The sequence below is a fragment of the Urocitellus parryii genome, chromosome 11 (genome assembly GCF_045843805.1).
Source record: "Urocitellus parryii isolate mUroPar1 chromosome 11, mUroPar1.hap1, whole genome shotgun sequence".
Taxonomy (NCBI): Eukaryota; Metazoa; Chordata; class Mammalia; order Rodentia; family Sciuridae; genus Urocitellus; species Urocitellus parryii.
Genome location: NC_135541.1, coordinates 125286658 through 125314503, shown reverse-complemented (window position 1 = coordinate 125314503; position 27846 = coordinate 125286658). Strand labels below are relative to the sequence as shown.

At 41.6% G+C, this 27846-nt stretch overlaps 1 protein-coding gene across 2 annotated transcripts in view; it reads left to right on the top strand.

The window, feature by feature from the left end:
* Positions 1-488: 488 nt before the first annotated feature.
* Gpr89a (G protein-coupled receptor 89A) overlaps positions 489-27846 on the top strand; it is a 40805-nt gene continuing 13447 nt past the window's right edge. Inside the window, exons 1-8 of one of the 2 annotated variants that reach the window (XM_077791093.1) lie at positions 489-671; positions 9206-9265; positions 10155-10258; positions 14400-14506; positions 14897-14998; positions 19140-19260; positions 20016-20096; positions 27596-27705. In XM_077791093.1, the coding sequence (XP_077647219.1) occupies positions 630-671; positions 9206-9265; positions 10155-10258; positions 14400-14506; positions 14897-14998; positions 19140-19260; positions 20016-20096; positions 27596-27705 (727 nt within the window). In that variant the 5' untranslated portion in view covers positions 489-629. Of the gene's footprint in view, positions 672-9205; positions 9266-10154; positions 10259-11210; positions 11319-14399; positions 14507-14896; positions 14999-19139; positions 19261-20015; positions 20097-27595; positions 27706-27846 lie in introns of those variants that run through there. The other variant, XM_077791094.1, reaches the window with a different exon arrangement.

The following is a 27846-nucleotide window of genomic DNA, read 5'->3' as shown; positions in this document are numbered from 1 at the left end:
TCACCCCTCCCTGATACAGAGGGCGCTGTTCCGAGGACCCAGCAGGTGCTTCCCGGGTTCGCTGCAGGCCCTAAACCTCTCGCGTGCCTGTCCATTCTTCCCTCATAGCATTTAGAACCCCAGGCTGTACTCGGGCCTGAGTCACGGCAAGGAGGCACGCATTGATGGGTCGATTTTGCAAGGCCGGGCATCTCGTCGCACTAGTCAGGACACGATGTTGAAGAGAATGAGCATTTAAAACAGGCCCCGCCTTCCGTTGTTCAGCCCACCCTAGAACTCGCCCCCTGGGGCCCAGCCACCCAGTTAAGCCCCGCCCCCTCGGCCGGCCACCCCACTTCAGCCCCACCCTGGAAGTCCCGCCCCCGTCCAGCCCCGCCCTCCGCCGGCCCTCCCGGCTCAGCCCCGCCCCTGGGCGTCGCGCCCGCTCCGCCCACTCGACCTGAGGCGGAAGGCACGAGATACGGAAGCTGATTGGTCGGCTGCGGCGCAGCTGGATGGCGTCGGGCCGGAGCGCCGCAGTCCCCGCGGCGGCCTCGGGGCGAAGGCCAGCGGCGTTAGTGGGCCGGCGGCCCGAGCGGTCGTGCCCTGGGGAGTGGGAGGTGGAAACATGAACGCTCCTGACGTCTGCCATGAGTTTCCTGATAGACTCCAGCATCATGATCACCTCGCAGGTGGGTCTGCACCCCGCCCGGCGCCTCGGCCTCCTGGGCGGAGTGCCCCCGGGGGTGAGCGCGGCCAGCTGGCCGCGGGCCCTTCCTCTTCGCCGTCGGTGCGGGCAGTGGAGGGCCCTCTCACGGGCCGGGGCGGGCTCGCCGGCCCGGGCGCCCCGCTCTCCGGCCACCCCCAAGGGCAGCCGCTGGAGCGCGGGGCCGGGTGCCGTTGGCGTCCGGCCGGGCCCGCGTGCGGAGGGCTGCGCGGGGCTCAGAGCACGCGGCCGGGTTCCGCCGCAGGCCCCGGAGGTGCGTCGGCGGGGGCTGCAGCCCGCAGCTCGGAGCCGCTGGCTTTAGGCGGCGCGTGCGGTGCTCGGTGTGCCTTCCTACGCCGACCACACAGTGCAGGCTTCCTTCAGCACTTGCCCCTTTATCTCTAGAGAGCCCGTCTGGCCCGTGACTGCAGGCCCTTCTCCAGGGGCTTGCACTCACACCATCTGTAGATCTGACTTCTGGCCGTTCACTTTTTTTTTTTTTAATATTTATTTTTTAGTTCTCGGCGGACACAACATCTTTGTTGGTATGTGGTGCTGAGGATCGAACCCGGGCCGCACGCATGCCAGGCGAGCGCGCTACCGCTGGAGCCACATCCCCAGCCCCCTGGCCGTTCACTTTTATCTCCTATTTTTTCAAATAGTTTTGAAGTGTTTTTTCTGAAATTTTTTTTCAAATGGCAGAAACATTTCCGTTTGAGTGCTTAAAGTGACATTAAAAATGTGTTTGATATTTTTTTTATCTCCTCATCATCGTGCTCCTGTCTGTAGAATGTCATCCTTGTCTCTTCAAAAAAAAAAAAAAAAATGAGCAGTGCTAAGAACATACGAGCTCACGCCTGTGATCCCAGCGGTTTGGGAGGCTGAGACTGGAGGATCGCAGGTTCAAAGCCAGCCTCAGCAAAAGCGAGGTGCTAAACAACTCAGTGAGACCCTGTCTCTAAAAAAAATACAAAATAGGGCTGGGGATGTGGCTCAGTGGTCGAATGCCCCTGGGTTCTATCCCCAATATCAACAAGGGGAAAAAAAAGAATATGAAATGAGTCAGGCACAGTGGCACAGGCCTAGAATCCCAGTGACTCAGGAGGCTGAGGCAGGAGGATTCCAAATTCGCCACTTAGCGACAGACCCTGTTTCAAACAACGTTTATTGATTTCCATATGTTGCATTAAACTTGCATCCCTGGGATGAACCCCACTGGATCGAGGTGCACTATCTTTTTAATATGTTTTTGTATGCGATTTGCCAGAATTTTATTAAGAATTATTGCATCTGTTCATCAGGGATGTTGGTCTGAAGTTTTCTTTCTTTGATGTGTATTTGTTTGGATTTGGTATCAGGGTGACATTAGCCATATAGAATGAGTTTGGAAGGGTTCCCTCCTTGGAGGAATATTGGTGTTGATTCTTCTTTGAAGGTCTTATAGAACTGGCTGAGAATCCATGTGGTTCTGGGCTTTTCTTGGTTGGTAGGCTTTTGATGCTGTCTTCTGTTCCTTGCGTGAAATGGATCGGTTGAAATCATGTATGTCCACCTGGTTCAGTTTGGGTAGGTCGTATGTCTCTAGAAATTTGTCAATATCTTCAAACTTTTCTATTAAATTTTCAAAATAGTTTCTAATTATCTCCTGTGTTTCAGTAGTGTCTATCATGACATTGCCTTTTTCATCACATATTTTATTGGGTTTTCTCTTCATTAGCATGGCTGTGGGTTTATCAATTTTATTTATTTTTTCAAAGAACCAGCTTTTTGTTTTGTCAGTTTTTTGAATTGTTTCTTTCAGTTTCATTGATTTCACCTCTGAATTTAATTATTTCCTCTCTTCTGCTTTTGGTGTTGATTTATTCCTGTTTTTCTGGGGTTTTGAGATATCATGTTAGGTCATTTAGTCATTAACTTTTTATTCTTTTTTTAAACATATTTTTGGTTGTAGATGGACACAATATTTTATTTATTTATTTTTTATGTGGTGCTGAGGATCAAACCCAGATCCTCACATGTGCTGAGTACTTTCTCTACCACTGAGTTACAGCCCCAGCCAGACTTTTTATTCTTTTAACAAATGAGCTCAATGCAATGACCTTTCCTCTTAGTACTGCCTTCATAGTGCCCCAGAGATTTCGACATATTATATTGGTATTCTCACTTACCTCTGAGTATTTTTTTTATCTCATCCATGATTTCTTCTGCTGTCCATTCATCATTCAGTAGAGTATTGTTTAGGGGCAGGAACAGTAGCTCAGTGGCACCCTTCTGGGATGGCGGAGCTGGGAGCGCCCAGCTCTCTCCACTCTCTCCAACCTGTGCTTCCCCAGGCGGAGTGCTCCCAGCCTGACTTTTCACAGGATTGCCTGACCCAGGCTGGCCATGCAGACCCTGTCGCTCTCTGACAGATCTGGGCTTGTCACAGTTCCCAAGGTCTCAGTGCCTTCCAGCTTGCAGAGAAGCCACAGGGATGCACTCACACAAAGGAGTAACTCTAGGAAGAAGCCGCAGGTAGACCTTAGGTCAGCCAAACCCTCAGGCACCCCAACACTGGTCCTGCAGGCCCTGGACTGTGTCCCAGGAGGGAGGTGGCCACATGCAACCCCACCTCCAGACACTCTGGCAGTGGACCGCTGGGTGGCAGCGGCAGCCCCCTCAGGGGCACTTTTTGCCTGACCCCTACTCCCAACCAACGTAGGCTTCATTCTGGACACCTTCTTCCTCATTTCCACTTTATTTTCTTCTCTTTTTCACTGTTGTTCATTTGTGATTTTATCTGTGGACTCACAAAGTCCAAGGTATTATCTCTCTTGTTCTCTCTGGTATTCCATAGTACCCAGGTCATTTGCTGGAATAACAGGGCCTGGTAAGTATCAATATAATAAAAAGCACCTTTCTAGAGAGATTCGGTTACCTTGGAAGAAACCCTCCCCCCATTTTTTTCCTGTTTGTATGAATTGAAAGGTTTATTTGAAATGAAATCTGAAATCAGAGGTCACATCAGCTTGTAAGCCTCAAGCAGAGTCTTACTGTTGAAATTGTTCGCCATGCCACAAGATGAAATTTAAACTCCTCAATATGGCTTATAGTGTCCCTTTTGTTGGGGCCATGGCATTTAGCTCTTCAGCGTGGCTCTTCACTTCATGCTCTACTTCCTAAACTACTTTATCTTGCCAACAGTTGAACCCAGGGCACTTTTCTACCAAGCCATATCCCATGTCCCCATCCCTTTTTTATGTTCCATTTTAAGTTGCTGAGACTGGCTTTGAACTTGCCATCCTCCTGCCTCGGCCTCCCGACCTGCCGGGATTACATGTGTGCCCCAGCTGCCCGGCTTTCCATAACCTGAACGGTCTGTCGTGCCCCAGGTTTCCACACAGTCTCTTCTGCCTTTCTGGATCTGCCCCATATCCCTCCCCTCTTACTCCTGGCTTACTTCTGTTCAGTCTTCAGATCTGTTTGGACATCCAAGGCTGGATTCGGTAGGTGTCCCCGTATGGGTTACCATGATGTCCTTGACCTGCTTCCCTTCCATCAGTGCTGCCACATGGTGACCGCTTGTTCACCTCCTCCATAGACTATGGACCCCAAGAGCAGCAGCCAGGCTTTCTTGTTCACCATTCTGTCCCAGGATCTGGCATAAATAATCAATATGATACATATTAAATGAAAAAAATATTGAATCTACAAATGATTCAAGAAAGGTGTCTTTTCCAGCTGGTTCCTTAATAAGTATCTTACTAATGGCCATCTTTTCTGTTTATAGATAATTTTTAAGCTAGAGGTCATTTTTATAAACTTACCTGTTTTGAACCCTCTTACAGTCATAAACCTTATCAGTTGCAGAGCACACTCTAAGTCCCAAGGTTAAGGCTCTCCTCTGTACAAGTCTCAAAGTATTTTTTTTTAATCTGTGCACTTTCCATTTTATTTGCAAGCTTTTTGAGATTGTCTTTTCCTTCTGCATACTTCTTGGGTCCCCTATAATCTTGCCAGAATTCACATGATGCACCTTGGATGTAATAAATTATCCAGGTCCTCTTTTTTTTTTCTCCCCCCTTTCTTTCTGAAAGAAACAGGGTCTCACTCTGTTGCCAAGATTGGCCTCAAACTCAGAGGCTCAAGCACTCCTCCTGACTCAGCCCTGTGAGTAGCTGGGACTAAAGGTGAGGCACACTCCACTGTGCTCAACTCCAATTACTGTGTGTGTAGTTTAAAAGTCTTTGTAAACTTTCTCTGTCAGTGGGAAAGGAGCACACAATAAAACATGAAAAGTGTATATTTAGTTCTGTTCCCCATCTCATCATACAAATTTATAATTTTTGCTTGTTTTCCTTATCTAAAGTTCCATTTTAGAATGATCTCGTTGATTTTTTTTTATCCACCTGCACACCACTCCTAGCCCTAATTACTAAACTTCTCCACCTTCAATCATGCCTTCATGTATCATATAATCATGACCTCTAAACTCTGAATTTAATGTCACACTGGCCAGCGGGCCTCCTAGATAGTCTAGAATTTTTTTCTTCTAATCTCTTTGCTTCTCTCCTTTGCTACTTAGTCTGGATCAATGGATCCCAAGTTACCTTCTTGTGCTCTCCTTTTCCTTTACCTTCCTACGAAAGTCCACATTTGGATCACTGTTTAGCTTGTACACTATTGATACAGGGGCCTGAAGGCTGCTGTAGAAAATCATGTACAGTGTCCAGGTTGCCGATGCCACAAGCTTAACCCTCACCTTATTGACTCATTCGCTTTCATGACTAGTTGTTTGTTCCACCCCTTATGAGTTCTCTGGGTCTTTATCACTTTCCTCAAAGCCCCTGTTCTCCACGCTCACCTGGTAGCAGATGTTCTTGCCTCCTGCGTAGTCAACAGTGACCAAAAGACTGATCTCCTTTTACTTCCTGCATTTTAATTTAAGAGATTATCCAATACAGTCATTTTCACCCCCCACCCCACCCCACCCCGTCAGAACACAAGGTGTCTCCTGCCCCTATACAGGCCGCATTCAGCCTGTGCCTTTGATCTGGAGTCGCCTGTTGTGAAGTGGTTAAAAGCATGGGTTTTGGAGTGGGTCACTCAGACTCCAGTTTGAACCCTAATTCTTATATTCATTTTAACTTCTCTAAATTTCAGCTTTCTTTCCAAAAATAGGACAGTCAAACCTACCTCACTGAGTTTTTGTGATTTTTTAAAATTTGAGATTATAATGCTGTAGTGCATAACCTGGAATAAAGTGAATGATCCGTGAAGGGGAGCTGCTAGTGATAACAGTTCATCATATCGGCTCCTCCCGTGTTGGTCTGCCCCTCCTCTGCTTTCTTCCCTGTGCAGGAAGCCTTCCCTTACCCCCTTCTCCAGGATGCTGTCCAATGTCTCCTTCTCTTCCTTGGCTCTCCTTAAAGCCATTCATTGTCTCCACCTGCCTTTACCCCCATTTACCCTCAGCCCACCATGTGCTGGGTCTCCCTCTACCTCCCTGTTCAATCTGTTTTTCTTCAGGTCATCATTGAGCAAATTACAAAGGCCTGGTTGTTGGTTGGTTGGTTGGTTGGTTTTTGTGCTGAGGATTGAACGGGGGGCCTTGTGCTGCTAATCAAGTGCTCTGCACTGAGCCATGCCCGCCCTTGAACGTTTCCCTTCCTGGCTTCATTCTCCCTCTCTGTGGCGCGTAGCTCTGCGCTCAGCCTGGGCCGTGGCTTCAGGACACCCTTCCCTGGTTCTGTTGTCTCTGACAGTCCTCCTCTGTCCCCTCCTTGTCTCTCCCCGCACCTCACTCTCCTCGCGCTGTGCGTTCCATCCTGGAGAATCCCACTGGGTGGTTTCAACATAGAGGTAAATCTCAGTCCTGCCTTTGTAATCTCTTACTCAAATGCTGGGCATCTTGGCCAGAGAGGCCGTCTGGCCCTTGGCATGTCTAAAATATACTCATCTTCTCCATCCTCCCGTCCCATTGCCAAACCTCCTCTTCCACTCTTCTTACAACAGAGGTGGCTTATTCTTCATCCTATGTTCTAAACTAGTCCTTCTTGACTCTTTCCTGCTGCTTACCTTCTAATAGCTCTCAAATCTGTTGCTTCCTCCTCTTTCACCAAAGTCTTAATTCAGGCCTTTATCATCTGTCTGAAGAGAAGAGATAACAACCTCCTAGGTTTCTTTTCCTAGAGTTGGTTCTTTTGCTGCTACTGTCGTGTTCTGGGGTAAACCACAAAAGAGCCTTGTCGACTTCTGCTTAAATGACCCTCACTTGAGTCCTGTTTTTTATGTTAATTAGACTAATACTTTCAGATTCTACATGTTTGGTTATTTTTATTGCTAAGTACTATTCTGTTATCATATTTTTTAATGCTTTCATCGATTTAAAGGCATTTAGATTGTTTCTAGCTTTTATAATTGTGAATAAAGCTGTTGAAGCATTCAAATATCCCCCCCCCAAAAAAAAAAATGGCCCTCACCATTTATAGACTCAAGCTCATTGGGGTGGCCTTTAGGACTCTCAGAGATTGGGCCTCTGTTTCTCCTCTCCAGCCTCATTTTTTTTTCTTCCCTTTGCCGCTCAAAGGGTTTGAGAAAAGTGTATTTATACCATTTAATTCTTTAGTTGCAACTTCCTCACAGTTTTCAAGATCCAGCCTCATTTTTAACCACTTTCCTTGTTTCTTTTCTTTTCCCCCCTTGGTTGCTGTTTATTTTATTTATTTTGAAGGAATTGAACCCAGGGCCCTGAGCGCGCTGGACAGCACTGCACGGTGAGCTACCCGAGCCCTCCCTCCTGTGAATGATGTCTCCCAGCAGCACTGGGCAGGGGTTGCCAGCATATCCCAGGGCTGGTGCTCCATGCCTTTAGGAATGGTCTTGCTGTCTGGAAGCCCCGTCCCCCTGCCCTTACCACCTCTGTTTTTTCCTGCCTGATTCTTAGTCATCCTTTAAGAGAATGATTTTCAGTATTTTAGGGCCTAGGAAACCTTTGAGTATGTGGTAAATATACCTGGGAAACTGTAGAAAAATGTTCCTAATCCCCAAATTTGCACACAATATCAAGTTTTAACCCTAAATTATAACCTCCCTCAGCTCAGGTATTATCTTCTTTGAAAGTCTTACATACAGATTGGTTTGGTCTCCCTCATTGTTTCTTCAGGATCATGTACACATCTCTGTCCTTGCACATCCATATTACATTGTAATTATTTATTTGATGTCTTTCCCATGATAGAGTGAGCTTCTGGAGGGTGACACTATGTTACTCATCTTTGGGTTCCCAACACTTAGTATAGCACATGTAGAAATCTGCAAAATTTTCAAGATTGGGTTTTTGCTGAAAAGCAGCCATCTTTGACTGGACTATTTAGCCACCCAGCACACACTTGGGTGCGGGCATTATACGGGGTGCTGCGAATACAAACATCAACAAGACAGACATGGTCCTTGTCCTCACAGAGCTTATAATAAAGTCATTATAATTAGACATTATAAAACTCTGTGGCTGGTGCTTTGATGAGGCAAGTACAGGGTGCAATAGGATTTTATAAAAAGAGCAATTTCTCTTTTTTCATGGGAAAAAGAAGTCCTTCCATGAGGAATAATATGTTTGTTGAGACCTGTAGGATTACAAGTGGGTGAGGGCTGGAGGGAAGTTCCTATCAGAGAACAGCAGAGGTTTCATCAGGCAGAATCTACAGAACCAGGGGTCATTCATAAAGTTTTTGACAAACATAAGAAGAAGAGAGGAATTGTGTCAGAATGTGTGATGGCTCTATTTAGTAGTGAAAAGCAAGCCAGCTTTGTCAGCTGATGTGTGATGATTGTCTCTGCCGGTTTGGATCAAAACTGACGAAAGTGGGATTCTACAACCCCAGCTTTATACCAAGGTGGAAACACTCTTTGTAGTTTGAGCAGGATGAGGGGGAAGCTAAGAAAGCTCTCTGAAGGAAACACACATAAAAAGTATTTGTCTTTCTACTATTTTTTTTTTTTTTTATGGTACCAGGGATTGAACTCAGGGGCACTCGACCACTGAGCCACATCCCCAGCCCTATTTTGTCTTTTATTTAGAGACAGGGTCTCACTGAGTTGCTTAGCACCTCATCATTGCCAAGGCTGGCTTTGAATTATCGATCCTCCTGCCTCAGCCTACTGAGCTGCTGGGATTACAGGCATGTGCCACCACACCCAGCTTCTACTCTATTTTTGTCTCAACTCCTTTCCACTGAGGTTTTTAATACTTGCAAACAAGGATCATCTATTAGAAACAAGTTCCACTGAGTCCTGTCTGTTTGCTAACATCCCTGGCTATCACAAGACTATGGGAAAATATATAAGTACTTCCATTTTTGTCTAATTTATAACACATTCTATAGCATGGATAATCTCAGAAATCTAAGAGCATCTAAACATCTCTTTCCAGTGTTGTGAGTGGATCTCATCTTTAATCTGTGAAATAATTTAGATGTATTCTCTTTGAAGCATTTCTCAAAAGAAGATAAATATTGACATTCTGTCTTTTTTCTCCTATAGATACTGTTTTTTGGATTTGGGTGGCTTTTCTTCATGCGTCAATTGTTTAAGGACTACGAGGTAAGAAGAAAACATTATGTTATGCTTACACTGCGTGTGAGTTTACATTGTTTAAAAATAAAGTAAGAAAAATGCCTCTGTTAAAGATCATGTTCACCTCCAAAATAGGAAGCTTTTTGCCAAATGAAAATTATTCCGACAGTGAAACTGCAGAATATGATCAGGCTTAGATTTAAAAAATAAAATATAAAGCCAGGTCACGGGAGCGAGGATGCCATGCTGTAGTTGCATCAGGAGATATGCCAGTGGCAGTTATTCTCACAGTGTCCCATAAAGGTTCCCTTTCCTCTGCCTGTCTAGCCCTGAATCACCGATCTTACATTTGAAACTACTACCAGAATTCAGAAGTTGGTCTGGTTCTCATTTTAAGCCTGGAGTCACAAAATCACCACCCTAGAATGGATATCTTCTAATTAATCTTCCTTATTTTGTAATAAATTAGTGGTACTGAACTGCCTTTCTGTCATTGTAGAATGTTCTCCATTAAACCTCTCCAGGGGGGTTGGTAGTTGTCAGAGCCCAAAGTTCTGAAGGTTCTCTTCTGCCCAGTACTGTCAGGCCTCCCAATGGAGGTTCCAGAACTGATCTGAGATCTGCAGAGCGTTGAAAAACTGTTGTTGTGTTGAACATCTTATCAAGATTTATAGCTCTTTTTTTTGGGGGGGGGGGGCGGTCAGTGTGCATTAGGATTTCTAAATGCTACTTCTGACCCTGGCACTTCATCTTCTCATGCTTTAAATTCCCCAACCACAAGTGGATGTTGGTCATCTGTCTCCAATGACTTGAGAATTTCTAAAAATAAGATTTCTGACTTGCCTCCAGGAGATTATCAGTTCAAAATCTCAAGCCAGGAAGTAATCAACTTCTATCTCTTTTTGGCTTTTAACAGGTGCGTCAATATGTTGTGCAGGTGATCTTCTCTGTGACTTTTGCATTTTCTTGCACCATGTTTGAGCTGATCATCTTTGAAATCTTAGGAGTGCTGAATAGCAGGTGAGTAAGAATACTAAATAACTTGCCTCTTGAGAAACACTGTGCTCCACTCTTTACCATGTAAAAGTAATCTGAATCTTAATTTAAAAAAAAAAAATCTACCATGTGGATTTTTCAGAGTTATTTAAGGACCTTTCTGAAAATGAATTTATTGTCTCAGTTATCTTTTTTTATTTTACAGGCATGATCAAGTTTGATTGAACTTAGTGTTTTGTTTTTTTTTTTTAGACAAAACATCTTTATTTTATTTATTTATTAATTTGTATGTGGTGCTAAGGATTGAACACATGCTAGGCAAGTGCTCTGCCACTGAGCTACAACCCCTACTTAGAATGTTTTTAAAAACATTTTTTAAAAGTAACTCTTTACTCCCTGCCAAATAACAAACCTATTAGACAGTTTTTCCAAAATATTTCTTTTATGTCAAATTGCAAGCTTAAGAATTTTTTAGACCATCATCTGTATATGGCATTTATCAAATTTGCTATGTTGACTTTTGTTGTACTTTTTTATTACCATATGAAAAGATCTTTTAGGAATAAAGTGGCATTTCACTCATAGTCAGGAATCCATGCCAAGCTAAGCTGTATAAATTCATTATAGGCTGCTGATACTTGAGACTTATAGAGAGACTTTACTCTCAAATTATTTTTTAAGAATCAGAGTTGAAAAAAAAATTGAAGACATAAAATAGAGATGCTTAAACATAAAATATTGAAAGGTTAAAAAAAATAAAGTTGCTCCTAATAGATCATTTAATAAGCTGTAGTACGATTAAACAGAAATTTACTTTTACTCTTGTACTTTTAAACTTGTTCTTTAATGATCCAAACTTTTGGGGAGTAAGCTGGATATAGATCCAGTGACTGTGGAGAATAGGCAAATATTATTTTACCTGCTGGTTATTATATTTTATTCTCACAACCTAAGTGTTTCTCTGTTATTTAAACAGGTTCGCATTGTGGGCCAAAGGGTTTCTATCACAATTACTGAACTCTGCTGTTGTAAATCAGAAGGAACCATAAGCAATACAAGAACAAGTGGGCGTGGCTGTACTCCAGTAAGGTTTCACTTTTAAGAATAGGTAGCTGCCAGGACATAGTTTGCTAACCACTCATCTAAATATTGATAAAAGGATTATGGGGGCTGGGATGTAGCTCAGCTGGTAGAGTGGCTCTCTCGCATGCGCAAGGCCCTGGGTTCAACCCCCAGCAACACAAAAAAATAAATATAGACTTATGACTCACATAATCTAAAACCATAGTTATTGTTTTTGGTAGATGATTTCTCTCAGCTTTTAATTCATAATCAATAATCCTGTATAATAGGAAACTATATATTTGGTGTATTTTTTCAAATTTCTGAAATAATTTATCTGAAAGAATATAGAGAATAGCATTGCTAAAATCTGGTTCTTTAGGTATTTGAGGGAGAGATTTGATTTGTTTAGGCTGAGACATGTCCGTAGTCATGCTAACATTTGGCTCAACTGTGGAACAGAAATGTATTATATCTGAATAGTGACTGGATTCAGCATAGTGTTAAAAGAGAATCTGTGGGGCTGGGGTTGTGGCTCAGTGGTGGAGCGCTTGCCTAGCATGTGTGAGATACTGGCTTCATTCTTCAGCACCATATAAAAGTGAATAAGTGAAATAAAGGTGTTGTGTCCATCTACAACTAATACGTGTGTGTGTGTGTGTGTGTGTGTGTGTGTGTGTGTGTGTAAAAGAGAATCTGGGCCCTAAGAGTGTTGAAGTTGGGTGTATGGCCTCCTATTCAAATATAAAAATCTTGTTAGGATCCTTCATTTCTCAAGAAACCATCATTTTAAACTCAGCCCAAAATACTAGTTAAAACATGTGTTACACTTGGAACAACACCTGTAGTTTCAAACCCATTGTCTCACAGAATATTTCAGAACTTAGCTGAAACATTTTATGGGATTGCCTGGGGCATGTGCAGCTTGTTTGCCTCTCTAGATGCTCTAAACTGGGCTGATCCAGATGAGTAAAGGGCTGTCTATTATTTAGAGAACTGGATTTTGCTCCCGTAGGGTAGCCTTTACTGAATGGCTCTTTGTTGTAAGGTTCTGTCATTGGTACTAAGGGGGAAATAGTAAGAAACAGTCCTCTGCAACACACTGATGTTTCTCTTGAAAGAATATTGTTCAAGGTATTGCAGATGGATCTCACATTTTCTTCCTTATGAAATCATTAGAGAAGTTTCATTTTTGTCTTGGTAATAATCCAGTAATAATAAGTCGGTAATAATTATGCTTCCTTGGAGACATTGGTTTATTTTTTTACAGACACATGATTTTATCTAACTAATCAAATTTTCTATTTCATATTGACCATTAGAAAACTGAAAACTAAAGTTGTGGCCACTCACAGCAAGTTTCTAAACCTATTTCACAAAAGCCATTAGGCCTGGTCCGATATTTTACCTATCTTTTGCCATTGTTGTTGCTCTCTTTCCTATTTCCTTACAGGTTACTTCTCACCTGTATTTTATATATCCTTTTAAGCCACTTAGCTGCTCAGCCAGTTTTTGAAACCAGGCCTACCTAAGTTTAAAATCAGTAAATGCAAAGGACGCTATCAAGAAGTGAACAGAAGTCCCAACAATAGAAGGAAATTTTTGCAAATCTTCTGGCGAGGGATCGTTACCTAGGATGTATACATAACCCTTACAGTTTAATAGTTTAAAAAATAAAATCTAAAAAATGGACAAAGAACCTGAAGGGCAGCTCTCCAAAGGTGATAATGTAGAGGCGGAGAAGCAGAGGAAAAGGAGCTCTGCGTCATGACCACCAGGGGACGCAGCAAAGCCGCGGTGATGGGACCGGTGTTGGTGGGGCTGAGCAGGAATCAGAACCCTCACACACTGCTGGGGAACATGGTCGTGCCTCCCAGGGTTGAGTGTAGATACCCCTTTTGGCCCAGCAGGTCTCTTCCAGTTCTGCCTAAAGAGAAATAGAAATACACAGTCTCACTAAAACTACGAAAATGCTCATAGCATCGCTACCTATGGTAACTGAATTGTGAAGCAGTCCAGTTATCCAAAAACTAATGAATGGATAAACAACAGGGTGAATATTCAAAATTTATTAAAAAGAAATGAACTTTTAATACATGCTACAACATGGATGAACCTTGCAAACATTATGCTAAGTGAAAGAAGCTAGTCATAAAAGATCACGAATTATGAGATGCCATTCACATGACATGTCCAGAGTAGGCCAGTCCATAGAAACAGAAATACTTTGGTTTCCTAGAATTGGGAAGATTGAAGGAGGGGAATTAGAAAGTGGTAACAGGTACAGGGTTTCTTTAGGGAGTAATGAAAATGTTCTAGAATCAATGTGGTAGTTGCACTGACTTGTGAATATGTTAAAGATCATTGAATTTTACACTTTAAATAGGTGAATTATATCTCGATAAATCCATTATACAAAGCAAAAGAACTAAACTTTTTAAATAAATTATATATATGGGGGGAGCAGTAACAGGGATTTATCTCAGGGGCACTCAGGCACTGAGTCACACCCCCAGCCCTATTGTATTTTATTTAGAGACAGGGTCTCACTGAGTGCTTAGGGGCTTGCTTTTGTTGAGGCTGGATTTGAACTCATGATCTTCCTGTCTCAGCCTCCTGAGGCACTGGACTTAAGGCATGTGCCACTGTGCCTGGCTTATATTTTATAAAGAGTATAAAGCAAATCAGATGTTCACATTGAGTATGAAAGACATGCTTGAGTCTATATGGCATGCATTACTATTAACCTTGTTTCCCTTTAATTCTTATATTGCAATAAGATTCCTAGTAGTGGATGAAATAACTCATACTACTAGGAATGGAATATGTTGATAAATGTTATTATACATTGCTTATGAATATAACTAAAGTACTAACATTTAGTGAAATTTTTAGGTTAAGATGATCATATATACCTTCTAGAAATTTATATTTTTTAATCTCTACCAGCGAGTAGATAATAATAGCATAGTTGGTGAATTAGATGGAACATGTTCAGTGTTGACTTTAAAGAGCCAGGCATGCTTGGAAGACTAAAGAACGTGAAAGCTGCTACCCTCCCCACACCCCCTCCCCCAGTGACAATCTTTGACATTTATTTCAGCTCCCGTTATTTTCACTGGAAAATGAACCTGTGTATAATTCTGCTGATCCTGGTTTTCATGGTGCCTTTTTACATTGGCTATTCTATTGTGAGCAACATCCGACTGCGTAAGTATTTCCCTTCCTAATGTCAGCACAGAGATTGGGTGTTCTTGGGGATTGGAGATATAGACAGCTTTAATTCTACGTTACTTTCATAACTGCTGCTATTTGAGGGCACTTCACAATGTCCTAAAATGGTTCCATAATGAATATGAAATGAATGATTGGGTTATTTGTTCTGCCACAATTTTATTCCCACTTCTACTACAATGTCTCTTTTAACTCAGTCCACTGTTTAATTTCATCCAAGTTTCTCTTATGTTGGGTAAGGATGCTTTCATTAAAAATTGTATAGTTCCACCGTTCATTGACCAGATTAATACACATACTCATAGTTTTAGGTAGAGCAAGCTCTTTAACATGCTTTCCCTCACAGTCTTCTCTCTTCTGTCTTAGTGCAGAAACAGAGACTGCTTTTTTCCTGTCTCTTATGGTTGACCTTTATGTATTTCTTCTGGAAACTGGGAGATCCATTTCCCATTCTCAGCCCAAAACATGGTGAGTATATGGGGAGAAGTAGGTTTAGGAAGAGGGTTATTTAATCTTATAGTTTAAAAAAAAAAAAGTGTTTTGAAACTTCTGGTTGTCAGGAAATACAGTAAATCATTTCTCTAAAAAAAATCTGATTTTTAACCAAATTTTCTTCTTCATCCTAAGGAGTATCAAATGCTAGTTTGGGATCATATGTCTGTCATTCTGGAGCAGCAGTTTTTAACCTTGGTTAGTGAAAAAACATAAAAACATAAGTCTTTAACTTAAATCTCCTATATTGAATGCAGAATTATAGAAATACAGTTACATAGATGTTAGTCACTTTTTCATTACTATAACAAAATACCTGAGGTAATCGACTTAAAAAGAGGAAAGGTTTATTTTGGTTCATAGTATTGGAGGTTTCAGTACATAGCCTATTGCTTTGAGGCTTGTGGAGAGCAGTACATCATGGTAAGATTGTGACAGAGGAAGCTGTTTATCTCATGGCAGCCAAGAAGCAAAGAAAGAGAAAGTAGAACAGCCAGGGTCCCAATATCCCCTTCAAGGGTGTACCCCCTATAACCAGAAACTTGCAAGTAGGCCCTATCTCCTAAAGGTTCCATCCACCAGTATCATGGGTGGGGACCAAGCCTTTAACATGTGGACCTTTGAGGAACACATTCTGAACAGTAGAATCTGTCCCAGCTGCACCGGCTCCCAGATATGTAACACCCCTGCGTTGGTTATTTCTGCATTCAAGGCTTCATGTGTACCTGTCAATTTGGTGAAAACTATGGACATTCAAAACCTTAGTTTCCAGGAATTCTAAGAACTTTGGGCTTTCCAGACTCTTAACACAAAAAGAAATGCCAGAAAAGAATTGCAATGAACACCGGATAGGTCTAAACCTGCCCCATTTCCACACGTCTTCCACCTGTACTCATTGTCTGGAAGCAGAGATTTTAGGCAAAAGGTTTTGAAGATCTTCTGCAAATGGGTCAGAGGTATTGTGCAGTTTTTAAAGCATATACAGCAGCATAAATAACTTTGGAAATAAAAAGAGGTTTTTAAAAATATTAAATAATAATAAAGAAGCAAAAAAGTGAGATGGCTCCAGCCTACCAACAACAGTGAGATCCTTGGCATGGTGCAGACCTGCCTGCGCTCTCTGGAGTTCTCCAGGCCTTCCGGATGTGAAGTTTCTGGAGCTGCTGGGTCAGCTGTTGTACCAGAGGTGACGGTTTTCACCCTACCTCCCTTTCCAGGTGTCTTCTTAAGGTCTAACTCTGATCAGGTCCTCTGAGAGGACTTTCCTGGAGGACATCACTGGGGGTTATTAATCGCCCCCATCTCAGGGGACTTGTTTATCTCACCTGTATATTTCACTATTTTTATCCCCTGTAAAGCTTAAATTATTTATTTCCTTTCTGACTTCCTCATTAGTCTCTGGGCTTCCTTGAGGTCAGAAACTGCTCATATTTGTCTTTATTTGCTGTATATCCTAGTGCCTACTCTGAAGGCACGTAACAAGTGTTGGTGCACGTTTTCTGAATCTGTGAATTGGGGGGAAATTGAGCTTTCTTCGTGGTAAATGAATTGAAGAATTTAACACTCTGGGTAGGAATTTAGGATTTGCTAATGTGGTCAGCATGCCCAGGTCAGTGTGGGCATGACTTGATAGTCAGATTTGATAGTATTGGTCGTAGTATTGCTCTCATACAAACCTATTCCATATGAGCCCACAGAGAGACCAGTTTGTGATGCTAGAAGTCAGTTGAAGAATTTTAGGCAGCTCCATGTAGTCTAAGACCTGCCTGACGGGATTCCCCAGCTCTCTCCTGCACTCTCGAGGCCAGGGCAGCCAGGCCATGGCAGGGGGAAGAAGACCATTGTGTCTGTCGTGTCTTTGTTTCTTCTTTTTTTTTTTTTTTAATCTGCGTATGGCTGCGGAATGCATTACAATTCATACTGCACACACTGGGCCCAGTTGTTCGTATCTCTGCCGTACACACAGTATGTTCACACCAATTCCTGTCTTCATACTGTACTTTGGATAATGATGTCCACCTCATTCCACCATCACTGCTAACCCCCTGGCCCCTTCGTCTGTTTCTTTTTCTAACTTTGATGAGAATATCCTGAAAGGACACTCAGGGAAAGCTAGGGAGATGGTTTCAGTTTGGGCCTTTTTTTCATGGTGAAATAATTGGTCATTTCAGTTTCGCATTCTGAATGTTCAGATTTTTTAATTTATTTAACCCTCTAAGAGAAGTAAATAGGAAGAAATGTTTAGGCAATCACTTAGAAGTAGCCAACCTTACACTGCTGTCTTCTTTTTTTAAAAAATATTTTTTAGTTGTAGTTGGACACAACACCTTTATTTTATTTATTTATTTTTATGTGGTGCCGAGGATCGAACCCAGCGCCTCACATGTGCTAGGCGAGCCCTCTACCGCTGAGCCACGACCTCGGCCCCTCAGTATGATTTCTTGCTGTGGAGATCACAAAAAGCTATAAGACCCAGGCCTTACTAATTTGTAAAAAAGGTCTATAAAAGTACTCCTTGTGCAATGCATGAGCCTCAGAAGGTTGGGAAAGAGTAAGGCTAAGAAAGTGTGTAAGGCCAGAGGGGATCTGTGTGAACAGGTCGAAACAGTGGCATGTGACTTCCTGGGAATTAAGTGGTAACTGGGCATTGAATAGATACAACTACAAAGTACTTTAAACCACAAAGACAGTTAATAAAAAGACACCATGTTGATGGGAATAAAAGTAGAAGGGGCATTGTTTTTCAGTTTTTAATATGAAAAATTTGTATTAGTCCCTTGGGTTTTTTATGTTTTTGAGTGATATTATGTACACAGTCAACAAACATTTGTTATATACTCCTGTGTGCTAGATAACAAGGAAAACAAAGATCAATTAGACATCTTTCCTGTAAAACGATACAAAATCAAGAGATATGTGGAAAGTAGAATCAAGAGAATTTATTCCTTCATTAATACCCCACAAGTATTAGTGAGCACCTACTGATGTTACTTGCTGGAGAGAACCGTGAACAAAACACATTTGCATTCTGCTCTGCTGAAACAGTCTTTTGACTGGGACTAGATATGTAAATAAGTAAATAATTGCCAGTTGTGGTCATTGTCACCAAGGCACAAACAGAGTACTGTGATAGAGAACAACGCAGATAAAAATGTCAAATTCAGTGCAGGGGATTAGAATCAACCTTTATTGAGACTTTGGACTGATAATTACGCTAAGATTCAAAGGACAGACCAAAGGAAGGTCCAAAAAGAAGGTGTAAGAATTATCTTACAAAGCCTTAAAATGGAAAAGAAGAAGTAGGAGATGGAGTGGGGACTAGCCGTCCCAGAAACAGGAAGTAAAAGCAAATGAAAACCAGTGTTTTCCTGGGGTGCCAGACTTCCTGAGTGTTCTTTAGCTTTGCTTTCCCTCGGTTATCCCAAATACATCATCTGGCCGCACTTGTTTTTGTTAATTGGTTCTTTTTAGTCACACATGACGTTAGAATCCATTTTGATATGATTATATAAGCATGGAATATACCTTATTCTAATTAGGACCCAGTCTGGCAGCACTGATTTTAACTGCTGAGTTGAGTTTCAACATTTTCATGTAATAGGAAAGAGTTGATAATCAGAATACAGCTGGTCATCTAAAACTCACATTTGCCTTTGAATTACTCACCCATCTTTACGTTCAGCCCATTTGTTAGATGCACTATGTGCATTGGGCACAGAAAGGAATAAGACATGGCTAAAAAGTATGACCTTAAGGGAAGTACATACATCAAAAGTGACTACACAGAGTGCCACTTACCTACCATTTATACTTTTCCACAAGATTTTCTTTCCTTTTTTTTTTAATTAAACCAGAGCTTTTGCTAGAATTACTTTTGTCTTTGCTCTGTTAGCGTTCACACTATCTAGTATAAACAGTCAGTACTGTTATTTACAATTATTATTATTGTACTATTATCACCCAATAAAAGAGATGACTGGAGCATACAGGATAATAAGGAAGTCAGCTGGCTTCTGTGTTTATTAGAGAGCTACGCTGAGACGTTGGCGTGTGTCATCACGTGGATGATTCCACTGCGTCTGTGTTGCCTGGTGTCAGTGACCTGTGATGTTTTCAGGGATCCTGTCCATAGAGCAGCTCATCAGCCGGGTGGGTGTGATTGGAGTGACTCTCATGGCTCTGCTCTCGGGCTTTGGTGCTGTCAACTGCCCGTACACGTACATGTCCTACTTCCTCAGGTAACGTGCAGTTCCTCTTCTTTAATACTTAAATCATATTAGATCTATTACTCTGCCTTTTTAATCTTCTCTTCTTGTGTCCCTGTAGTTGTTAACCTGAAATCTTTTCAAATAAGTCTTATCAATTTCATTGATTGTGTTATTTGTCCTTTTATTTATTTATTTCAGTACCAGGGATTGAACCTAGGGGCACTAGACCAAGAACCACATCCCCAGCCCTTTTTAAAATTTGGAGACAGGGTCTTGCTAAGTTGCTGAGGCTCACTGTGAACTTGCAATCCTCCTGCCTCAGCCTCTCAAGTTGCTGGGATTATAGGTCTGGGCCACCATGCCTGGCACATTCACTTATTTTTTAAATGGCAAATTTCATCCCCCACTCACATTGTTTAAAAGAACATTTCTGGTGGTCAGCAGTGTGATTTAATCCCAATTTCAGAAACCAGTTCCTCCAAGAAGTGGAACAGTAGAGTACAATCCCAGGTTAAAAGTGAGTTTAGACGCATATCCTAGATCACTGGATCACAGCTAAGAAGGACTTAAGAAGCTAGATGCCTTCTACTACCCTGAGCCCCAGAAGAATGACAAGAAATGACAGGGAAAGCATTTTAGATTATAGTCATTTTACTATTTTGCAGAAAAAAGCAAGTCCTTGGATTACTGGTAACAATTAGGGGGTTTTTTGGTTTCTCCGTTTGGCTTGTATTATGCACAGGGTAGGACCCCAAAACAATGCTGACAGTTGGTGTTTATTGTAGGAATGTGACTGACACAGATATTCTAGCACTAGAACGGCGACTGCTCCAAACCATGGATATGATCATAAGCAAAAAGAAAAGGTAAGATCACATTAAAATGTACTCTGTGGTCTGGGGCTGTAGCTCAGGGGCAGAGCACTCCGGGACCACTCCCCAGGACAAAAAAAAAAAGGATCAAAAGTCTGAGAGGGGCTGGGGTTGTGGCTCAGTGGTAGAGCAGTTGCCCAGCATGTGTGAGGCACTGGCTTCGATCCTCAGCACCACATAGGAAGGTAAATAAGTAAAACAAAAGTATTGTGTCCATCTACAACTAAAAGAAACAATTTTTTTAAATGTACTCTATAAAGTAGGGTATTATCAGATATTCATGTCCACTCATCTATGAAAGAAAATTCTCAAATTCAACCAAATTCCCTGAATTTAGATATTTCTCTATCTAGATTGTTAAAGTAACTTTTCTATTTGAAGAATGGATGTTTTAAAAGTCTTTTATCCTACATTTTAAACCTTTTCATGTTTGACTTAGATCTTTTCAACTTCCTTTTCTATAACAACTTAAAATCCCTCAAGTCTTTTCATTGTCATTGTTGTTTTTATGATAAAAAAAAAATGCTTTTAGAATATACGTTTTCCAAGTGGCATTTCATAGGAATCTGTTGTACAGGACAAAAGAACAGACTCTGAAATCAGACTGGACCCTTGAGCTAGTTTATGTCTTTGTGCTTTGGTTTTCTTGTTTGTCAAGAGCAGAGTTGATATGTTAAGACTTGTAGAGACCTTAGATCAGTGAGCTAAACCTAGTTAAGTTGCTACTCAACTTATTAGTCTCTGTAGAGTAATCATATAGTGAAAATTAAATACTTTGCCTTCATTTATTCATTCATATATTCATTTAATAATTTTAGAAAACTTAGTCTGTGCCAGACACTGTACTAAATTCTGGAGACACCTTTCGAGTAAAACTAGAAAAAGGAGCTGGAAGTTTAAAAACTAAACAGAAATATTAGTTGCTGCAGCTGTGATAGATTTCTCAGTTTGATTCTTGATAAGTTAGTTGTCTGCTAGTACAAAAAACCAACAGTCCTCAGGGGAAAAAAAAAGATTTCCAAAGTCACTGCAATGTATCTACAATATCGAGTCTTCGGCCAAAACTTACTAGTCATTACAAAGAAACAGAGCATACATATCACCCATATTCAGGATTAAAAACAATCAATAAAAACTAACTCCAAATGGGCCCAGATAATAAATATATAGCAAACAAAGACTTGAAGGCAGCTGCTGTAAATACATTCAGAGACATAAAGATAAACATGATGTTAGTGAAAAGACAGAGAATCCCAATGGAGAAATGCAAACTTTGAAAAAGAACAAATGGAAACTAAAAATGGTAACAACTGAAATAAAAATTTCACTACCTAGGCTTAATAACAGAGTTGATGTGGCAGAACAACCTCAGTGAGCTTAAAGATAGGTCAGTAGAGATCATTCACTCTGAAGAATAGAGAGGTCAGATGTTAGAGTCTGTAAACAAGTCAGGATGGCGCCTGGCATTTTGCAGAGGGAGTGGTTTGTGAAGTAACGCCAGCGAGCCATTAAGTGTGGAGATTCCTTATTGGTTGACTGCTGTATCTAGTTCATGTTAATTAAGATAAGCTGTGTGGAATGTATATATACCCCTCGGTCCTACAATAAACAGTTCCCACTCCTGCTGTATCAATGTACACAAGTTCCTCGTCACCCACCCACCCCCGGACTTACAGCCAGACTGTGGCAGTCAGAGACTGAAGGTAGTCCAGCATACCTGTGGAAGGGGTGGGGAGAGTGCTTCATGAAATAATGACCAGTCCCTTCCCAAATGTGGTGGAAAACATTCACAGATCCAAGAAGCAATCTGTAAACACACAAGGACCTGAGGACGGACGGACAGACAGACTGCTCAGAGCCAAAGAGAAAGTCTTTTTTTTTTTTTTTTTGGCCAGGGATTGAACTCAGGGGCACTTGGCCACTGAGCCACATTCCCCAGCCCTCTTTATATTTTATTTAGAGACAGGGTGGCTTAGTGCCTCACTAAGTTGCTGAGGCTGGCTTTGAACTCGAGATCCTCCTGCCTTAGCCTCCCATGCTGCTGGGATTACAGGCATGCACCACCACGCCCAGCAAAGAGAAAATCTTGAGAGCAGCAAGAGAATGTGTCATGGGGAAACAATGAAAAAGGTAATGACTGTTTAGCGGTGTTACCTCGTACAAAATAAACACAAAAATCAACTGTATTTCTACATATTAGCAGTGAACATCTGGATACCCAAATTAAAATACTTTACTATTTATAATTGCTCAAAAAATGAATTACTTAGGAATAAGTCTAACAAAACATACAGGACTTTTTTTTTTCAGCACAGCATTATAATTAACATAGCAGTTGGGTTTCTTTGGACATGTAAGAAATTTGACTTCAATCCCCATTCCCCCCTTTTTCCTCCCCTCTTCCCTCCCCCGTTCCCTCTCTTTTTTTTTTTTTTTTTTTTAAAGAGAGAGTGAGAGAGGAGAGAGAGAGAGAGAGAGAATTTTTAATATTTACTTTTTAGTTCTCGGCAGACACAACATCTTTGTTGGTATGTGGTGCTGAGGATCGAACCCGGGCCGCACGCATGCCAGGCGAGCGCGCTACCGCTTGAGCCACATCCCCAGCCCTCCCTCTCTTTTGTATAGGATTTATATGCTGAAAATTATAAAACTCTGAAAGAAATCAAAGATCTAAATAAATGGAGGGACATATCATGCTTATGGATTAAAAGACTTAACATAGTAAATGTTCATTCTTCTAAATTAATATACAATTTTAGTGTAATTCGTTTCAGAATCCCAGCAAGATTTTTTGTGGAAATATATAAAAACATTATAAAATTTGTGTACAGAAAATAAAATGAATAGATAACTAAAACAGTTTTGGAAAAAAGAACAAAATAAGAGGAATCATGCTACCTAATTTCAAAACTTATTATATAACTGTAGTCATTGGGAGTTTGTGGTACTGGCAGACAGGAAGTGAACGAGAATGGAGAACCTGAAACAGGCTGACACAGGTGTCCCAGCCAGTGCCTGACAGACAAGCAGCATGCAGCAGAGGGGTCAGCCTTACCACTACAGCAGCAAGACACGCTTAGACAGAAAAGAAGCAAACCTACATTGCATACTTTATGTAAAAATTAACTTAAAACATCTTAAAGTAAAATGTAAAACTTTTAGGGAAAAATCTTTGGGATGTGAGACTGGGGAAAGATTCTTAGACTTAATGTTAAGAGTGCAATCCATGAAAGGAAAAATGGATAAATGAGATTCCATCAAAGTTAAAAAACTTTTTTGCTTTGAGAAAGAGCTTGTGTGGATGCCGAAAGAAAAAATATTTGTAAACCACATATCTGAAAAGACCAGTATAGAGAATTTTTAAAAGTTTAACATTAACTTTTTTTTTCATTTATTATTTTCTAGTTGAAATTGGACATGATATCTTTATTTATTTATATTTATGTGGTGCTGAGGATCGAGCCCAGTAGGCGGGCGATCTACCGCTGAGCCACAACCCCTGCCCCACATTAACATTTTTAACAAGCTGTACAATCCAGCTTCAGTGATGTGAGCTGCTAAGTGCCCGGGATCAGCACAGTCCCCTGGTAGAGCAGCTGGACAATCAGCTCCAGCTCTCCAGTTAGAAAGCTGGAGATGTCATGGCCCCTGCTGAGTCCCTGTGCGCTGTCCGAGGTGGGCAGCCACTGCCAGGCCCTGCGTTAGGCAGAGCGCCCCAGCACTTATGTCATATGAAGGGACAAGTCTCTACTGTTGCTCCAAAGGCCAAGCTCCCCAGCCCAGTTGCCGAAGAGGGTGGGCTCTTGGTCCCAGGCTCTCCGACTAGTAGTACATCCTCTTCCCAAGCTCTTCAGCCTGTGTCCTTGGTTACTAGGAGAATGGATTGTTAATGATTTTTCTTGTGGCTTTTTGACCTCACAGAATTCATGTAGGACACCAAATTCTGAGTGTGTGCAAGAGCAGAATCCATATGTGCCCCACATGCCCATAGGCACCAGTCTATGTGACCAATAAATCGTGCATTTTTCACTCTTAAAAAAAATTAAAAAATAAAAATGCAGTCCATTTAGGAAGTGGGCACAAATCACGACCTGACATATTACTATAAAGGACATGTAGATGGCATGTGAGGACATGGGAAGATGCTGGACACTTTCACCATCAAGGGTATGAAATTAGAACCACAGTGAAGGACACTACGTACTTTTCAGAATGGCTAAAATAAAAACTAGTGAAACACCAAGTGTATTAAGAATGCAGAAGAACTGGATCACGCACACGTTGCTGGTGGAAATGTGGAACAGCACAGGAACAGCTCGGCTGTCTTGTGAGAACTAAGCATACAAATGCCAGACCTCAGTGATTGCACTTCTGGGCACTTATTCAGGGAAAGAAAAATTTTTATTCACAAAAACTGGTATACGAATGTTATAGCAGCTTTAGTCACAGTAGTCAACACTAGAACTAACTCAGGTGTTCTTTAATGACTAAATGGTTAAACGCTGTGGTGCATACATAGTGTGGATAATTTCCAAAGGATACATAATGTATAATTATAATTGTGTACACTTGTTTTGGTACCAGGGATTGAACTCGGGGGCACTTGGCCACTGAGCCCCATCCCCAGCCCTATTTTGTATTTTATTTAGAGGCAGGGTCTCACTGAGTTGCTCAGCACCTCGCTGTTGCTGAGGCTGGCTTTGAACTCGTGATCCTCCTGCCTCAGCTTCCTGAGCCACTGGGATTACAGGTGGTGCCACTGCGTCTGGCTTGAATACACATGTTTGAAATGACAAAATTATAGAGATGGAGAAGAAATTAGTGGTTGCTAAGGATTAAGGAGGAGTTGACAGTAGGAGGCATGTGAACTTTCTAAGGCTACATGGCAGATCCTTGTAGTGATAAAAATATTCTTTATCATGACTATGTCAACATCAGAATCCTCTTTGCACAATATTTCCATTATTGTGAATACCTTCTTAAAACCATTATGAATCTACAATTATCTCCAAATTTAAAGTTCATTTTAAAAAGAAAAACAAAGTAGCTGCCTGTCTGTAATCCCAGCAGCTTGGGAGGCTAAGTCAGGAGGATCTCAAGTTTAAAGCCAGCCTCAGCAAAAGCAAGACACTAGGCAGAACCCTCTCTCTAAATAAAATACAAAATAGGGCTGGGGGTGTGGCTCAGTGGTTGAATGCCCCCGAGGTCAATCTTCAGTACCAAAAAAGCAAAGTAATGGCTGACATCCTACCAGAAACCATGTGTTCTAAGTCCTCTTTTCACCACTGTGACCAAAAGACCTGAAAAGGGCAGTTTTAGAGAAGGGAAGGTTTGAGGCTCACAGTCTCATCCATCTCAGTCCATACCTGGTCAGCTCTGCTGCTCTGGCCCACGGTAAGCCAGGAGAGCGTGATGGAAGAAGGCAGCTCAGCACAGGGAAGCAGGAAGAGCCTTCTCCCCTCACCCAGGATGAACTGTGCACGCCCACTGCCCACTCCTCAGCCACCCCCGCCTGTTGCACTCAGCACCCAGCTGATCCCTGCTGGGCATGGTGAAGTGAAGACTCTCGGAGCCCAGGCTTCGTCTCTAACTGTCTTGCGTGGTCTCACGTGAGCTTCTGGGGGACACCTAATGTCTAAGCCATGAACATTGAAATCAGAGTAGAGTAGGATGACATATTTAAGCCATAGTAGACATTTTTTCAGCCTCACCCGTTTCATGATGCCACAAAACCTCAACCAAGTGCACATGATTTTTTAATATATATTTTTTATATAATGGATTTTAAAATGGTATTCAGCTAATAACAGTTAATTTGTTGGGAACTACCCTTGTGTTTTAAAAAAGGCAATCATGAACACAGTGGTGATGGTAAAGAAGGAAGCATCTACTTCTGTAGTACCTTGTATTGTTCTGTTAATTCCTTTTTACCACATCTCAGAAAGTCTGATTTTAACTATTCTTCCTGAATATGTGAATATTTTTCATCTGCAGCTTATTTGATAGGTGCAAAGTTGGATTATAATTAGATGGTAAAGTTAAACGTAAAAGTGAATGTTTTAAAACAAGACTGTTCTTGTGTGTGTGCGACCAGTTTTCACTTGCAGTGATGACACTTCTCTGCCTGTTGTAAGACCATAGGGCAGGGTCAGTCCCTGCAAGTGTTCAGCCAGTTCCACGTCACGTCCAGTCAGCAGTGTGCAGACAGCGGAAACCAGCCTCTGTGCTCCTCTCTTCAGATTCCTCTCCTTTAGTCCTGCTTATGAAGCTGAAGTGAACCTTTGCTTCATATACCTGTTCCAGCTTTCCCCGTTTTTTACTTTTTCAGTAAAAATTACAGATCTTGCCAAATCAGAAGTTCCCTAGGTCTGAGCCTCCTCGTGGTTGTTAACGACATCTTTCCCCAGATGCTGAGCTTATAATGGATGTATGCAGAGGGTAGGTAGAAAGAGCTAAATGGCACTGGGCTTCATTCTTAGTATCAGAGGCCAGGGTTGTTTTGAGAAGGGAACAGTTAAGTCACATGATGACACACCGAACGTTCTTGCTTGTTAATATCAATCACTTAAGCTAATGACTTAAAGACTCTACCAGGTAAAAAGACGAATTGGTATTTGACCCTAGCCATAAACACCAGTTCTGCTTCATCATCCTGACCATTTTTCTCTCTTATCACCCAAAAACATATCCACCTTGGATTAAACTTTTCTGTGGCTCTGCCACTCTGTTTTTACTAGCTCATCCTTTTCAGTTTAGGACTGTAGGGCTCAGCCCCTTTTAGCTTTCAAATAATCATCCCTGTCTAGTTTTATTTTTAATCTAAAAACGACCTTGTTCTTCATGATGAGCTGGATGTGTCAGCAGCTACTACGTACCAGTTAGGCCCCCACCATGGGGACAAGAGGGAAGAAGGAAAGAATAGTAGGTGTTCTGTTGATTTATTCTGTAGTGAGACAGATTATACTAAAGGAAGGGGGAAAATTGGAGTTAGCGTTAAGAGACCAAGATTATGTATTTTTTATTGGATTTTTGTTATTGTTGTTCCATTGTGCCTGCTCTTCATTGAGTTTCTCCTCTGTACCTGCTTCTTTATCTAGATGTGTTAGCGATTTTTTCCTTAAATATTAACAGCAGTAATTATTAATATATGAACAGCACTTTGTAGTTGACAGTATGAATTCTTATATATTATTTCAGTGATCTTTACAATCATCCAGAGATGAAGAACTGAAAATTGTAGGTCTCACAGCTTCTAAGTAGCAAATACAGCCTTCAGATAATATATTGCCCTGAGTTCTGTTCCAATGTGGCTTGCTGAGGCCACGTTGCTTCTGGGAGTGTATTAAGAAGTGGAAAAGTGGGACTCCAGAATCAGTATCCTTTCCTGAACAGCTCAGCAAATGAGAGAGGGAGTGGTGAGACTGGAGAGTGAATGAGACTGGGCTTGGGAGTCTTTGCTTCCTTACTAAGGCTTTATATTTTCTCTATTTCAGAATGGCAATAGCACGAAGAAGTATGTTCCAGAAGGGGGAGGTGCATAACAAACCATTCGGGTTCTGGGGAATGATAAAGAGTGTTGCTACTTCACCTCCAGGAAGCGAAAGTATCCTTTATCCCTCTACTTGATTCTTTCTACACTCTGGACCAAGGGCAGAAGAAAAAAACAGTATTGGGATAGTTCTTTGCAAGGTACCTGAATGCACTGGAGTCCAAACTGGCTTAGGAAATACAGTATGTGTAGAGT